The following is a 17,133-nucleotide window of genomic DNA, read 5'->3' on the forward strand; positions in this document are numbered from 1 at the left end:
GAAGGCACAGGAGGTGGAGAACGGTGGTGTGTTGTTGGAGCTGGGTGAATAATTGAATAGAAGGACTCGTGACTTCATACAGGCTGTGATTGCACAGTGAGTGTCAGTGATTTTCAGCACTGGAAAAGAAATACAGGCTGTAGCTGAAGCTCATATTACAGCTGTCAGCTGCTGAGGAACCCGTCATTAAGACTGTGACAGCTTCATGGCTGTGACAGCTTCTCCTGAAACACTCCGGGATGTCTTTTTTTCCGTGACGGAGGACTGTGGGTAGAGTACAGATGATAAAAAAATGACAGCAGAAAATGTGCACTGCTGTTTGGTTGTTGCAACTGTTAACGTGTTGCTATTACTACGAGCAGGAGAGATCTTGCTGCCTCTGAAGCGGTTGCGTCGCAGATGCAATCGGTCCCTGTTTTCAAAGCAACTTATGCGCATCAACGCATGTGCAAATCTGTTGCTGTCTACATACACAGAAATGCACAAGTTTGCTACCTACACTCATTCCTGCCAGAAGCTCATAGATCTGAAACAGAAATCCTCCACAGAGAGTGACCATGCACGCCCGCAGCTCAACAGCAAAATGGCACAGGTGCTGAGCAAGCTTGCGTTTATAAAGGAAAACAACCAAAATGTAACCAGCTGAGTCAACCCGTCTACTGCAAAGAGATGAGTTGCAACAGTCGCACTGCAGTTGTTTGGAGGTTGCCTCCTACCTTTGCAATTTCTTTGTGATTGAAAGTGGTCACTGCAACTAGTTACAGTCAATCACCAAAAAAACATCAGTGCGATGTTTGTTAGTAGGGTTTAGCTACACTGTGACTAAACTGATCCCCTCCCAGGAGATTACCATGCAGCGTTAACCTGATAGATAATGTATGATTTGGATTTAGCTCCACATCACTCTTTGCAAATGAATCCACAGTAGGGATCACTGGATTTAACCTCCACTCTTCCACTTCAAATCAAAACGTAAATCTGCTCCTGAGACTGAGCCGTGCCTGCTTTACGGCGCCACCGTCTTTTGAACAAGGTGGAGGACCGGCTGTCGTCGTCTCAGTCATTGTCAGCAGATGGGGATTGAGACCCCTCGAGAGGCTTGACTACACTGTGAGGACTGATGCAAGACCTCAGAGTGTCACTGGAGGTTGATTAAGAGGGCAGGGATGTCATGTTTGTCGGCCAACATAATCTCTGAAGCCTGCGCCAAGCTGCTTGGATTCACTTGATAACCCGTATGAAATATGCATCTTTTTTGTTGCTGTACATTCAGCTACAGAAAAAGCGATTTGGCAGAAGAACCGCAGAATGAGGCTGACAGAAGGCTGTGATGGAGAGTTCAATGATGCCAAATCCAGTTCCTTAATGTCTGAATAAACTGGTTTTCTTGGTCTGTGAACAGCAACAGAGGACAGAACTTCAGTGGAAGAATGACACCTGATTTGGATTTCTGCTTCTTAGTTTTTGAAATAGATGGAAAATCAGCAAAGGCAATAGTTCTTTGAATGTGTAATGTGTAAACAGAGCTGGGCTGTGTGTTACTGGACTGGAGCTTCACTGCTTGTGTCCTGCAGTCTTTCACATATGGCACATGGAGGACTTGACATACCATGCTGTGCAGCGGATGCTTTGCCACGATGGAAGTGGGAAGCCTTGTCCTGGGGTGGCGATGAGAAAAATCAGGCCAAGCGGTCGTGTTTTCGGCCATCTTTAAACTTCCCCTCAGGACGTGCTGACGCAGAAATGCTCCCACGGGCTCATTCCACTATCCACAGCTCCTAGCGTCAGTTGGCAGCAAAGTGTTTGTTTCTAGCATCAGTTTAAAAATCACAGTGAGGGTGAAATGTTAAGTTGGCTCCAGTCTGCCGAGGGAATGGTGCTGAACTATTAATCATTAAAAAAGCAATTACACGCGCTTCCCCGGCAGGTTTATCAGGCTGCCATCTTCATGTTATCTCTATTTAGACCCATCTACTTCCTGGATCACCACCAAGCTCTTCTTCCCCTGTCAGTTCTGATTCACAGTGAAAAATGAGCCGACGATGATGACCGGCAAGTACAACACTAAGAAATGAAAGACGCTTGAAAGAACCAATACAGTTCACATCTGGCACCAAGCTAAGTGGAGTATTTCTCATCTGTTGAATGAGGAAACTGACTTTTTTAAATGTAGGTACACGTGTTCATTCATTCATTTTTCTGCAAGAATTCATGGTGACCTCTGGAGCATGTTGTGGTTGTTGCAGACTGAGGTATTCTGAGATTATCAGTGTTTCATTTGTATTTAACGTATTTTGTTGGTATGGAGTATGCTGGTGTGCCACAGGAGTTTTTTTTTCTACCTAACTGACCACAGATAACTTTATTCCTCTTAAACACCCCAATAAACATCAATAATCAGCCAAACCACTGAAGCAAGTTTACATCAGCTTGCCTAAAGTCACTGTCACTGACCCATAACCAAATCTGACCATGACCGGGGCAGTTGGGCCTCGGGTTGGCGAGCAGGTCATCTACTGATCCCAAGCTTGGTGGAGCAGTCCCCGCCCCCTTCAGTCCATGAAGCACCATTGGGTAAGATACTCAACTCTGATTTCCCCCGAATCATTCCTTAGATAAATATGCACATAAAAGTACTTTGATATAGAGGATGAATGAGACTTGTAGTAGAAAGTACTGTATGAGTACCAGCCTGTTTACCATAACTTGGCTCAGATCAGCAGAGCGTCTCAATCAAGGAAGCACAGCAATTATAATCCTCATATTTAAATTATTTAAAAAAATAAAATAACTGGATGAATTTATTAAAACATTAAATTTGTCCAATCATTTTTGAGCATCTGATAAAACAATGACTGTGTTTTAACAGTTTGATTTAAAATCCGCGGTCATGTTCAAAAACCTATGAACCTCAATGAAAACGACAGGAAAATCCTAATGAGTCCTCTTTAAGCTCGTGTGTGTGGCATGATGGGGAATCACACACACACAGAGAGAGAGCTGTGTTTACAGCATCTCTGCAGGAAATGGCTGCGGCAGCTGCAGTTAGCAGAAGTGCTGAGAGGCCGAGCTGGGCCAGTTGTTTCATCCTGCTTTATTAATGCTGTCACTTGTTTTTCATGGACATGGAGTTCAGCTGAAAGAGAGCGGGATTATTCGAGCCGCTCCACCTCAGCAGACTAGCATAGTCGCTAGCCTCGATTAGCCTGTTCGTGTGTGTGTGTGTGCGTGTGTGTGTGCGTGTGTGTGTTAACTTTACTGAGGGCCAGTGGACATGAATAATTGTAAAAGCATTCACAGAAATAAAAAAATTCAAATTTTGTTCAAACCTCAGGCACTTTTACAAAATGTAGCCTAATTAGTTACACATTCATTAGCAAGAGAGTTTCATTAGTTAAAAAGAAAAGTTCCACATCTCCTTGCATTAATCTGACATTTCAAATTGGCTTCCATTTCACTGAGCTCTGTGTGATGTTCTGTAGCCAGCAGGGATGAAGAGCCATGTGATCAAACTATATCAGCTGCAACAGTCGTGTATGTAGGTGCTGCTAAATCTATATTAATGGTTGTTGTGTGTTTGTGTGTTCATGCACGCCTCAGTGCACCTTCATGTCTGTGCACTGTAGCATATGCTAAGTCTGGTTGTGTTTATTTTAGCATACGTGTGTAATTGTGTGTTTTGTGCTTGATAAGTGACATTCGAGGTTATTGTAGTAAAAACTAAAACCAGATGTGAAAAACATTTTAATTACCTAAAATAAAAATTAGACTTCAAACTAACTGAAACAATTGTGTGAAATGAAAAAAATTTAAAACTAATAAAAACGTGTGTGTGGTGCTGTCTTTACACAACTGAACACAGACGTCCAAAGAGCTGAGACTCACATTGTATTTCAGCCACAGCTGGACAGACCATTAACACCAGCGTGACCATCAACATCAGCATGTGTGTGTGAGGATGGAAGCCTTACACCACCGCCGACACCGCTTAGAAACATCAACGACCATTTTTTTAACATCCTGTATAACCAAAGTTAAAAAAGGTCGTTCAGGTTTAGGTTTCTGAACAGTGTTCACATAAAATCTGCATAAGAACACATAGTTCCGTTAATTGAAATTGCTCACATACATTTTAACGAGCACTAATTAAAAGAGTCTGCACTCAGAAATATGCCAGCACGTGATGAGATTCTGAAACTGATTCTGTCTGCAGCTGAAAGCAGACGGTTTAATTGAGAAATCTCCCTTTCATTCACGATGCATAGAGCGCGTTACGTAACCGTTCTCGTGCCTGTAGAAGCGCACTCACGTCTGCTCTCAGCGCTTGGCTCGCACGCTGAGGCCGATATAAGCTACAGGATCCTGTGACTCGGTGCCAGCTCGTCCTCTGTGACACTTAACGAGCTGCTGCTTCTTCCTCTTGTCTCTGTCTTCAGCGGGAAGCAATAATGGAAAACCGTCTCTCTCTCCTCTCCTCTCCTTCACTGCATGGTTATTAAATGAACCGCTGTGGTGGAAAAGAAGGAGAAGGAGGAGGTTTTCAGTGGGTATTAGCTTCTCCTTCTCAGATTTTTGTGTCACGTGCTCTGAGGGACGTCAAGAAGAAAAGACAAATTGCGATATCCTCCCCTCACCACCCTCCCACCACGGAACGAGAGGACTTTGAAGGAGGGATTGTGAACAAAGCCGGGATGCTGAGGAAACGTGTCAGAGGACTCGAGTTAGGCCTGAAAAGCCATTCTGAGAGAAATCACGGTGATAATGTAATACCAGCCGCTTTATGGATAAACCCTGTGATGCACTCAGAGCCTGCGCTCACCTCGTATCACGCGGGTGCAGTCGGGCAGGGATGATAGTTTACCAGGAGCCCACTTGTCTTACAAGCAAGTTTTGCTACACTAAAATATGCAGATTTTAACAAAATGCACAATATTGAAATATGGATACAGAAAAAATGAACGCGCTGCATAATTTATATCAGTGCTTGAATTAATCTTACACGTGACAAAATGCACAGACATTGTTACAGACATTTTCATTCAGTGTATTTAATTACAGACTCAGTAGGTTTTATATTAAAGTGTACACACATTACATAAAATATTACCCAGTAGCTTTCTCTGAATCATATGTGTGTGTGTGTGTGTGTGATATTTCATCATATATTCCTCCAAAATCCTCTTCTCTACACAGATACAGGCTGGAAAACATATTTCGATCATTCAGGCACGTTAATTTATCTTTGGTTTGATGAAGTAAAGCATGAAACTATTAACATTAGAAAAATAGAAACGCTCCCTTTCAGAAGACAGACTGCAGCAAAACAATATTTTAAACTTGTGGAAATGAGAGAAGCCTGAAAGCCGACGGCTCTGATCTTCTTCTTCTCGCATTTTAAAGTTTGCATTTAACATCGAGGGTGTAAATCTGAAGCATACCAAACACACAAGCTGTATATTTACATGGTTGGAGAGCTCTGGGTACCGTGCAGAAGACAGATGACAGATGCAGAACAAACAGAAACACAGCAGAGTCGGTGAGTGTTAGACGTGACTGTAACCAGCATTAATCTTCCACAGTTCCCACGGGTCTACTTCGAGCATCCCTTATCTATCACATCTGAAGTAAATGAACCCCAAATGCTGGCAGGTTAAATGTCTTCCTCTCCTCCTCCACCTGCAGAATGCGGTGATTTCTCTTTAGCTACAGTGGAACAAACTCATTTCTCGTGCAGCCACTTTCTTTTGCCACAGTGGAAACCAACTAGGTTCATTTAATATCTCCGTTTCTCAGTCGCTCTTTCTGCTTCGCCCTCGTTTCCTCACACGGCCGCGTCACTAATCTGTCGTTTGCGTAAATATGATGCTGTACATGTCACATGACCATCCATCGCCTGTGCCAGGCTCTGATGATCTTTTACCTTTTAACCATACGTCGTCAACCCGGTGCCTTAACCGCATCTGTCTGTGCGTATGCCTCCGGCACTCCTCACACTGTGACAGAGAGCGTAATTGGCCTTCAAAATAATCCAGACCCCTTCCTTCATTTCCAGCTAGCCGCCAGCAGTTAGAATTAGACATCGAGTTTAACCAGGGACATTAAAGGCAGACCGTGTGTGTGTGAGAGAGACCTTTGACTCATTAAAAATCAAATACATTTTTTTCTAAGATCTCTAATGGGAAATGGATTAAAAATAATCGGATTACAGTAATCTGTTTACAAAAATGTGTTTGAAATATGTAGGCAGTTATTAGTGTAATTATCTCACAGACAAAGAACTGATCATACTGTGTCTCCAGACTTAAATCCAATACAAGGAAAATGCTTCATTTGAGGATCATCCTGCTCCTACTGGAGCTGTGAAGTTCTTTGAGCCTGATGAATGGAAACATGCAGACTGAGCTGATACTGTGATAAAGCATGATATCAGAGCTGACGAGGCCTCTGTGATTGGTTCTACTGGGAGGATTTTTATTGGTGTAGTACACCAGCGAGCGTGATGTGCTAAAAATCTTTATAAGGAAGGTCAGAGGGGAGAACGCTCAAAGGAGTGATTTTTTTAAAACCAGGTGTCTGCAGTGGAGATGTGTATGTGAAGACTTTAGTTCAATCACCGTTTAACAGAGAAGGTTCCCCAAAACTGTTTCAATGAGGCCAAATTATTAGAGGCGGCCTGAAGAATCACAGACCTGCAGGTTCAAGCTGAAACTGGACACAAAACCTTTCGTCTCATTAATCCTCATGTTTTTAATAAATGTCTTATTTAGGTATTTCTGTGGTGTTTTGTTGAATCTGTGTTTCAGTATTTAGTTTTATTCCTTGCACCAGCCATTATCACGCCACCTGCTCTTTCATCGCTCATGCAATAATCTGACTGACTGACTAAGGCTTTATTATAGTGTCAACCTTTAGCATATTAAACGTTAGTTTCAGAATTTGAAAACTGACTTTTTATTCTACATTCATTGATGCAGCTTGACTTGGTTTTCATTTCATTCATTTCATTCATTTATTTATTCATTTTCAGGCACAACAAATACCTATATTGAACATAAAATACACAAAACAAAAAACAAAAATTGCCTGAAAAAGGAGTGGGACGAAGAAAACTTATTAAATCCCACCCCTATACTCACTCATCAACAAAAAAAACAATAAACTTCCCGCAGCTACGCCCATCATTGCATACAGACCCATCAACAGCTCTGGGCACATACAAGCATCTAAGCGGCAGCTCGCAACCAACAATTAGAGCCTTCATAACTGAATACAGAATATATAAATTATAAATTGCATTACCACAGGTAACAGGCAGTAATAACTACAAGTAACAAACACACATACATATACATACATATATATCTACACACACAAGTACATATATGTACATACATACGCACACTTTATTTTTTTTTTTTTTTTATTTTGGAATCCATACCAGCAATGGTAAGAGAACAGACATTACAGAGCACACTAAAACCCATCATTGAGTATACTGTGACCAGACCAACTGTTTGTAGAGAAATTTAAATCTATGAATATTTTTGCATTGTTTCAATTGTAAACTCAGACTGTTCCAGATTTTCACACCACATACAGACACGCAAAAGCCTTTACGGGTTGTTCGAGTTCTGGGTAATTTGAATTCTCCAAAGCCTCTCACATTATAAACCTTTTCTCGAATTTCATATCTAGTTTGTAAATTTGCTGGTAAAAGTTTAGTAAAAGCTTTATAAAAAATTATGGATGTATTGTAATTAACCAGATCCTGGAATTTAAGTAACTTTGCCTGAAGAAAGAATTTGTGAGTATGATCTAGATAACCAGCCTTGTGAATAATACGCAGTGCTCGTTTCTGTACTGTGACTAATGGATTAGTTGTATTTTTATATGTGTTTCCCCACACTTCCACACAATATGTAAGATATGGAAGAACCAGGGTACAGTACAGAGTACGAAGTGCATCTTTATCAAGGAATTGTTTCACTTTGTTCAAAACTGCGAGGCTTCTAGAAATTTTGGTTTTTATGTGTCTGACGTGGGGTTTCCATGAAATTTTGTTATCAATTATAACTCCCAAAAATTTGTTTTCACTCACATTATCAATTGGTACACCTTCAATGATAATTGGTAATTCTATATTATATTTTAAATTACCAAAAAACATTGCTTTAGTTTTATTTATATTTAATGATAATTTATTTATGTCCATCCATTTTTTTATTAATTGTAGCTCCCTGTTTACGGTCATTACAAGATCAGTATAATCATCGCTACTGAAAAATATGTTGGTGTCATCTGCGAACAGTATGAGTTTAAGTACTTGAGAAACATCAAAAATATCATTTATGTATACATTGAAAAGTTTTGGTCCCAACACTGACCCTTGGGGAACACCACATGTAATACCAAGTTTCTCTGAATGGTAATGCCCTATGCTAACATATTGTTCCCGACCCGTTAGGTAACTTTTTAACCAGTTACCAGCTTTCCCTCGAATACCATATCTTTCCAATTTATCCAGTAAAATTGAGTGATTGATTGTGTCGAAGGCCTTTTTGAGATCAACAAAAATACCAACTGCATATTTATTTTTATCCAGTGTATCAGTAATTTCTTCTACTGCCTCAATTATCGCCATTGAAGTGGTTCTTTGCGTTCTGAAACCATACTGACCAACATTTATTATTTGATGTTTTTCAAGGAATTTTTCTAATCTTGAATTAAAAAGTTTTTCTAGAACTTTTGAGAATTGAGGCAGTAGAGAAATAGGCCTATAATTGGTAAAACTGTGTTTGTCATTACTTTTATATAGTGGTATTACTTTCGCAATTTTCATTTTTTTTGGAAAACAACCGGACTGAAATGATAAATTACAGATATATGTTAAGGGACTAGCAATATTCAGAATAACCTGTTTAACTACAGACATATTTATGTCATGATAATCCATTGAAGACTTACTTTTACATTTTAATGTGATATTTATTACTTCTTGCTCATTTGTAGCTGAGAGGAACAGTGAAAAGGGATTTGATTTTATATTACTGATATTTTCATTTTTATGACACGGGATGTCCGCTGCTAGTTCTGGGACAACATTTATGAAGAATTTATTGAACCCATCGACAGTATTACTCATGTTGTGATTTTCACCATTTGCATCAGTAAAATATTCAGGATATGATGTTCCAGAAGATCCTTGTTTAATTAAGTTGTTTAACACATCCCAAGTTCCTTTTATATTGTTTTTATTTTCATATAATCTTCTTCTATAATAAAGTTGTTTGCTCGTTCTTATAATATCAGTCAAATTATTTCTATATGCTTTATATCTTTGTTCCACTTCTTTTGTTTTTACTTTGATAAACTGTTTATACAGATTGTTTTTCTTTTTGCAAGCATTAATAATTCCTTTTGTGAGCCAAGGACTTTTTATCTTTTTTTTCTTTGTCATGTGTTCGTTTACAGGACAATGTTTATTGTACCACATAGTAAAAATATCTAGAAAAGTATCATAAGCCTTGTCCACATCTGACTCTTCATACACCGAACTCCAATCTTGTTGTGCTAAATCGAAATTGAAGGCATGAATTGCTTCTTCATTTATTGTTCGCTTTGCTATCATGATCTTGGTATCTATTTTTTTTAAATCACAGTCACACAAAGTAAAAACTGGTAAGTGGTCAGTTATATCACAGACAAGCAGGCCACTATTAATTTGGAAATCCATGACATTAGTAAAAATATTGTCAATAATAGTGGCGCTATGTGATGTTATTCTGCTTGGCTTTGTTATTGTTGGATATAGTGATAAGCTGTACATTGTGTCAGTAAAGTCATCAATGGCTTTTAACCTTGTTGGATTTAGCAAATCAATGTTAAAATCACCACAGATAAATAGTAATTTTTGGTTCACCGAAGCAAACGTTTTTTCTATCCATTCATTAAAAGTGTCAATACTTGAACTGGGTGTCCGATATATGCAACTTATTATAACATTTCTCTTTTTTTCATTCATAATCTCAATAGTCAAACATTCCAAAATTCCATCAATAGCCATAGACATAGTTGTTACAACATTATATTTTATAGAGTTATGAACATATATAGCAACCCCGCCGCCCGCCTTATTTAATCTATTCATGTATTTTAAATCATATCCATTCAAACAAAAATCTATTCCTTTATCGACATTGAACCAAGTTTCAGTGATGGCTATAATACTAAAGGGGCGAGAAAATTGTTGCAAATAGTCCTTAATGAAATCAAAATTAGAGTACATACTTCTGCTGTTAAAGTGAATTAATGAGAGCTTCCCGTCTAGGTTAATTTCTTTTTCATATTGTTCCTGAGTGAAATAATTACAATTTTTAACAAAAGAAGAGAGAAAGTTACTTTCAGAATCTATTTCTGGATCTATTATATTATGCTCCTTATATTCACAATCTAGATCAATTACTTTCTGTTGAAGAACTAATTTCAACGTGTCCATGTCATTTCCTGGTGTAATTGATACATTGGTGTCAGTTATACTTGTCCAGATCCTCCATGTTCCTCACTATCAGTACTTTTGCCTCTTCTGGTGTCCCGTTTAGCTTAATGAAAATCTTACAGTTTGTTACCCATGTATGTTGTATTTTACCGTTCTTCTTCAGTTGCATTGCCTTCCTCGCGATGTCTGCGTTTTTTCGTGTCAGATGCTCATTAATGAAAACGTCCGTGCCTTTCAGTTTGCGTCCTTGTTTCAGCAGTGCGACCTTGTTCTTCCGATTGACAAATCTCATAACGACGGCCGGCGGTCTGTCACTCCTCCTGGGCAGTGAGTGACATGCTTCTATGTGCTCCAGGTCCATCTCTATCCCCTTGCTTTGGAGGAAGGACGCCACCTGTTGCTCCACCGAGCGGGTCTCCTCGTCGCTGGGCTCCCCGACGTTCCCGGCCACCGCGCGCGCGTACGAGCGCGGCTTGATTTTAATACCGCTGATGACCACGTCGTTCGTACGGGTGTACTGCTCCAGCTCATCCACCCGCCGCTCGAGATCCATGATCCGTCTGTCCTTCTCGGCATTTTGGAGGCGTAGCTGTTTTACCTCCTCCAGAAGCCCCAGAAGCAGCTCCTGCTGTGCCCTGACTGCGGCCACGTCTCCGCACAGCGCTCCGAGGGAGGTTTTAATGTCCTCAACCTCCTCTGGTGTTGGGCCTTTCTTGGGTGGCATACTGAAGCGAGAGCACGAGGCGGCCACCACGAAGGACCCGGAAGCGGAATTTCTGATGATGGCGCCTGGCTAGGCCTGCTGGCTGATGGTGGAGCCTGGCTGTGGCCTGCTGGCTGATGGTGGAGCCTGGCTGGGTCTGCTGGCTGTGGCCTGCTGGCTGATGGTGGAGCCTGGCTGTGGCCTGCTGGCTGATGGTGGAGCCTGGCTGGGTCTGGTAGGAACAAATTGCTGATGGATTATCTGCTATTTTGTTTTAGTCTCTTATACAAAAACTTGAACATCGCTGTAACACTACAGCTGTTAAACCAAACTGGACTAAAATAGAGCACGAGTACAAAAAAGCCACGTGTACAGGTTTGTTGCTAGTGTTAAAAGATTGATTTTCGTGCACCAAAGTAGTTACAGCTGTAACAATGAGAAGCTGGTGGGTGTTTCTTAGGTGTACCGTGGGCAGTGAACTGAGACTGAGAGTTCAGCCAGATTATAATGAGTGAAAGGAAAGAGAAAAGAGAAAAAACACGAACTCTGAAGCCATTTAGCCATTTAAATCAGCTGTGTTGGATCAAGGACACATCTGAAACCTGCAGGACACCTGCCCTCGAGGTCTGGAGTTCGACACCTGTGCTTTAGAGGAAGCTGGGGTTGGTTCAGTGTGATTGGAACAGAGGAGAGCTGAACTGCTGGGTCGGTGTCCGTGCTTCTTACTGCATTTGTGTTTGTAGAATCCAGTGAGACAAAGAATCGTGGAGCCGTGCACGGGGCTGCTGACTCTCACCTCGACTAACTCATCAACCTTGAACGCAGCGTCTCGTCTCTGAGAGGAGAGAGGGCAGACTGTCTTGGTTGTTATGATTCCCTTTGAAAGGACACTGTGGGTTTATTGACACCACTCGAGTGGGCTTTTCAAGGCTCGGGGGGATGTGTAATTGGTTTTCTCGTTTGTAGTTTTCTCGAGTTGTAATGAGACGTTTGCGCATTTCCTCGTCTCAGCGGCTCTCGGACAAACTTCCTGCTGTTGTCAGGCAGTAGGACGCTGTCAGAACATTTAAGTCTGGAAAAGCAAGTTGTTTATTCAGCCAGTGTTTGAAGCCAACTTTCCCCCAGCAGAAGGTTTCTTTCACTTTGTTTACTTCCTGCAGTCTGCCATCAACTCGCTTCAGCTTTAATCTTCTCTGCTGCTTTAATATCCGGCAACACGCAGACTGATACACGCAAACACATCCACTCAGCTTACATCGATTCAGAACACAAGAAGAATCTTACGCTGTAAACTAACCCCGACAAAGTGCAGTAATTATCAACAGCGAGGAGAATGTAAAGCAGGAGGCTGCAGACACCAACCAGGCCTGAGTAACACTGATTACCTCTCCATCATGGCACCTGTTAGTGGGCGGGAGATATCAAGTGGTCATCAGAGTTGATGTTGGAAGCTGGAAATATGTGTGAGCGTGAGTATTTGGCTCAGGGCTCACTGATGATGCACTTGGGAAACGAAGGCTGGTCCGTGTGGTCCGATCCAACAGAGTGGTTGCTGTAGTTCACTCTGCAGGAAATGTTCATGCTGGTTCTGATAGAAAGGAGTCAGGATACACAGAGCATCACAGTTTGTTGTGCATGGAGCTGCAGATCAATCAGGGTGTCCATGCTGACCCCTGACTCTGATAGCAATGCGGTTATTAAGTGATGACCTATGAACACTGCTTCCGGGTCCAAACTACTCTGGGTTTTTAAGGTTGTGGTGTTTTTAACATGTTTTAATGATTTGTATCTTGTGCTGTTTAATTTCAACAAACCCCATAAAAAAAGTCAGTGATCACTGTCAGCCTCGCTCGGTTTTTATCATGTTTTCATGCCTAAGTTTAATTAATTTCCTCAGAAATTCAACATGTCCTCAGTGAAAATCAATGAAAGCTCTTTTAGAAGTGGAACAACATCTAAAGGCTCATCAGAAATTATTACCCACAATGCACACATTCACTCTTTACAGCTTCTATACCGACTCAAATTCAAGCTGCTTGCAGTGTTGATGCAGTGTTGAATCCATGTTGAGCTCTGCAGTCAACTCTCACGAGCAGGTTTTCCACGTTCTGTGATGACAAACACGTCTCCACGTCTTCTGTCTGCATAAATATTATGAACTCTAACTTCTCGTGTCTCTCTGCTCCCTCTCTCCAGGTCCGCCTGTCAACGTAACCTGCAACATTTTCATCAACAGCTTCGGGTCCATCGCCGAAACAACAATGGTGAGCTGATTTATTCTCCATATCACACCTCGGTGTAAAGACTTTCACATCATTTATTTGTCACTTTTGTCTGTGTGGATTCGGACGGTCGGACAACTAATAGAAACTGTCACGTCTCGTCGCGGCTGTGTTTCCGCTCGGGTAACTCCGCCCTGAAAAATTCAATTAATTTAAACGAAAGCTTCACCGATATTCAGCACATCCAAAAGTTTCACTTTTATTTCCCTTTAAAAATTAAAAGCGTTCTGCCCTGTGAGCATTTCGAAATTTCTCTGCCTCATTGACCCCGTCTCCCATTTGCTACACTTCATTTGTTAGAGCGCATCACTGCCGCGACCATTTGCATAACAACGTAGCGGCCCCGTGCCTGTTTGTACGCAGTGGAGTGGAAATTTACGCTCAATCATTACACAGAAAACCCATTAGTGCTAATATAACTGAACCAGCAACCTTCACAGAGCAACAAGGCTCAGAGCCGATATGACACCAACCAACCTCTGTGTGTCTTCGTATGTGTGTGACAACAGAGGCTATTTCAGCATCCGCTGCCTCTGTAAGTGTTTGTAAAAACGAGGCACGCTCGTGCCGCTAACCTTCAAAACATACATGAATCACTTCTTCATCCAATGAGAGCTCTGAACTTGTCAGCTGTGTGAACCTTCTGCAGGGCCTCGGGCACATTCGCAGATTAAACATCGTTCAGCGTGCACACGTGTAATGTGGTGTTGTGTTTTTTTACTTTGAGGAATTTTGCATCTAGTAGTAAAAGGCTGTTTTGATCAGCGTGACCAAGCACCCCAGAAAAGTCCTTATTTTCCTCCCTGTTTGCTTTTGCCCGAGCAGCTTTAGAATTTAACAAACACACAAACACTCCTGTGAAACAGCCCACAGCTCCCTGTCTCTGGCAGGTAGTACTGTTTGAAAAACTGGTTTTCAAGGCCCTAAAAGTTGAAGGTCAAAGGAAGGTTTTATGTTCTGCCATCCTGTTAGCAAAGAAAACATTGTAAAAACACCAAAACAAAAGTGCATTTTTCCTGCGAGTCAGATCCAAAGTCTTTCAGTTTACCTGTGTGCCAGCGAGCCCATTAAGTTGACTCAGTCTGACACGGTGTACACGTTCCTGCTGCTGCAGGAAATACTGACAGTAGTGTTCAACAGCGTGCCGTTTCCCACTGTTTAACTACTGTTCCAAACAGAAACACAGTGTCCTGCTGCTAGGGGAAATTGCGTAGCCCATTTTGAAAAAATATATGACATTTATCTCATCCGAGTGAAAGAGCTCGGGTAATAGAGAGAGTCCAGAAAGTTGTGAAAGACAAAAACTGTATTGTTTCTGGCATTTAGCTTTAATTCAAAGTGAGGCCGCAGTGTCAGCAAAACTCAAAGAGACAGCACCAAGGAATCCCAGTGAGATGCATCCGTTGACCATTCATGACATCACCTCACTCCCAAACCACAGGAAGTAACCCAGGATTTTCCTTGATCTCAGATTTGGAGGCCTCAGATCTGGTCTTGCGGTTGCTACTTCACAGCAAACCACACACGGATCGTTACCAATGAGTATACACCATATGGACAAAAGTACTGGGCTACACCACTTCATCTATGAATTCAAATCAAGTGCCTGGCCATGCAGTCTGCCTCTACCAACATCTGTGACACAGTGAGAGGAGTTCACTGAGCACAAGACAAGACAAGAAATGTGTGTCCTGTTAGATATTCCACTATCAGCTGTATGTGGAAGCATTTAGTAACCACAGCAGCTCAGAGCGGGCTCGCAGCTGAGGCTAGTAGTGCAAAGACGCTGCAGAGCTCCAAACCTCCTGTGGCATTACCATCAGCACAGACAAAAGGGGGGGGGGGGGGGCAGGAGCTTCGTGGCTGAGGGGCTCCTGTAGGTGTAATGTGAAGGTGGCCAGTGCCTCATATTACATTATTACTTTAAAAATAAACATAAGACCAGGAAAAAAGAGGGAAACACGTGGGAGAATAGAAATGATAAAAGAATAATGCGTTTGGAAGAAGAAAGGATGGAGGAAGGAGAGAAGAGCAGAGAAATGGTAGAAAGGAAGGAGGAAGGAGGAAAGAAGGACTGAGGCAGAGCCGAGCAGCAAAGATAGACATCCCACAGTACACACACACACACACACACACACACACACGCACACACACTGGTGGCTTCTACAGATCCTCAACATGCAGGAAAAAAATCCAGATTTTCTCTCTCACAGAAGCTATTCTATTTATCCCCTTTGTATACTTTATTTATATTTGTCTCTGTATTTATATGTGTGTGTGTGTGTGTGTGTGTGTGTGTGTGTGTGTGTGTGTGTGTGTGTGTGTGTGTGTGTGTGTGTGTATATATATATATATATAACAATTCTGTAACTGTAACTTCGGTCGTTGCTGTGCTTTTTTTGGAAGTCGAATTTCCCAGAGGAACCCACCCGAGGGATTAATAAAGTTCTATCTTATCTTATCTTATCTTAAGCAAAATCAATGGAAAAACTGAAGAAAAGAACACTTTGTGGCAGTATTATTCATTAAAATGATGAGCAGAAGAACACAGAGAAACTTTTAATACCTGTTCAGCTGATGTCCCGCACCTCACCTGCTTCAGTAAAGCTCACTGGGTTAAACAGGTGACCTACTGCACAGGCCTGAGCTTGAATCCACCCTCCTCCTCTCTCTCCCACCTTTCTTATCCACTCTCACTTGCCCTGTCATAACAGGGGCTAAAAAGCACAATTAATATTTACATATAAAGTCAGAGTTATGTCATAGAAGTAGACCACACATGGAAATGCTTCACGCTCTGGACACACCATCTATAGACCAACGAGACCAATTTACGGTGGTTTCCAGTGCTCGGATAAAGTTCTGTGAGAAAATGAAAACATGTTGAAGATCCAATGAGAAACAGAGACCTGAATGAGTGTTTTGATAATGATATAGAAACCAAATATAACAGACCATAGAGTCAGTCCACGCACTGCAGACCACAGTCAGAGCTGGTGCTCTAATCTCTCAAATGGTGGATTATAGGAAAAAGCAAAGTACTGATATAATTGGATTTATCAGCTTTTATCAAAGCAGAAAATCCATTTTAAACCTCAGGAGGCGAAACACAGAGCGAGCAGCAGCAAGGACGCTGTTCACTGCAGTGTGTAACCACACTCCATGCTCAGCACACACACACACACACGCACGCACATACACACACACACACACGTCTAGCTATGTTTGTGAGAAGTATATTTTGTGTTCCTTACCCAGAAACATCACAAAACCAAAACCAAAAAATGTCTAAACCTCTAAAATGTCCTCGACGGGTCCTCACAAAGACATAAGTGCACACGTGCATGTATCCACCGAGTTGCTGGGGCGGGTCGCTGATAGATGGAGTGAGTAGAATGGCGCAGTGCTCGCTAAAGTCCCACCAGTACACGGCTTTATTCCTGTTTCAGCGCTCTTCCCACTCACTCTCTCTCTCACACACACACACATACACACGTGCACACACACACACACGCACACACACACAAAATCTCTCTTCATTCTTTCACACTTCCTTTGTAGCACACGTGCACTTACAGCGTGTAAAACACACACACTGAAACCTTAAACATCTGATTACTGATTATTGGAATATTAAATCATAACTAAGACAT

General features: G+C 41.7%; 1 protein-coding gene across 1 annotated transcript in view; it reads left to right on the forward strand.

Moving 5' to 3' along the window:
• The window catches only part of glra1 (glycine receptor, alpha 1), a 125,308-nt gene that overhangs the window by 47,877 nt on the left and 60,298 nt on the right, over window positions 1–17,133 (forward strand). Inside the window, exon 3 of the mRNA XM_080901733.1 lies at window positions 13,395–13,462. Within this exon, the coding sequence (XP_080757859.1) occupies window positions 13,395–13,462 (68 nt within the window). The remainder of the gene's footprint in view (window positions 1–13,394; window positions 13,463–17,133) is intronic.

Source organism: Rhamphochromis sp. 'chilingali', assembly GCF_963969265.1.
Source record: "Rhamphochromis sp. 'chilingali' genome assembly, chromosome: 13".
Lineage (NCBI taxonomy): Eukaryota > Metazoa > Chordata > Actinopteri > Cichliformes > Cichlidae > Rhamphochromis > Rhamphochromis sp. 'chilingali'.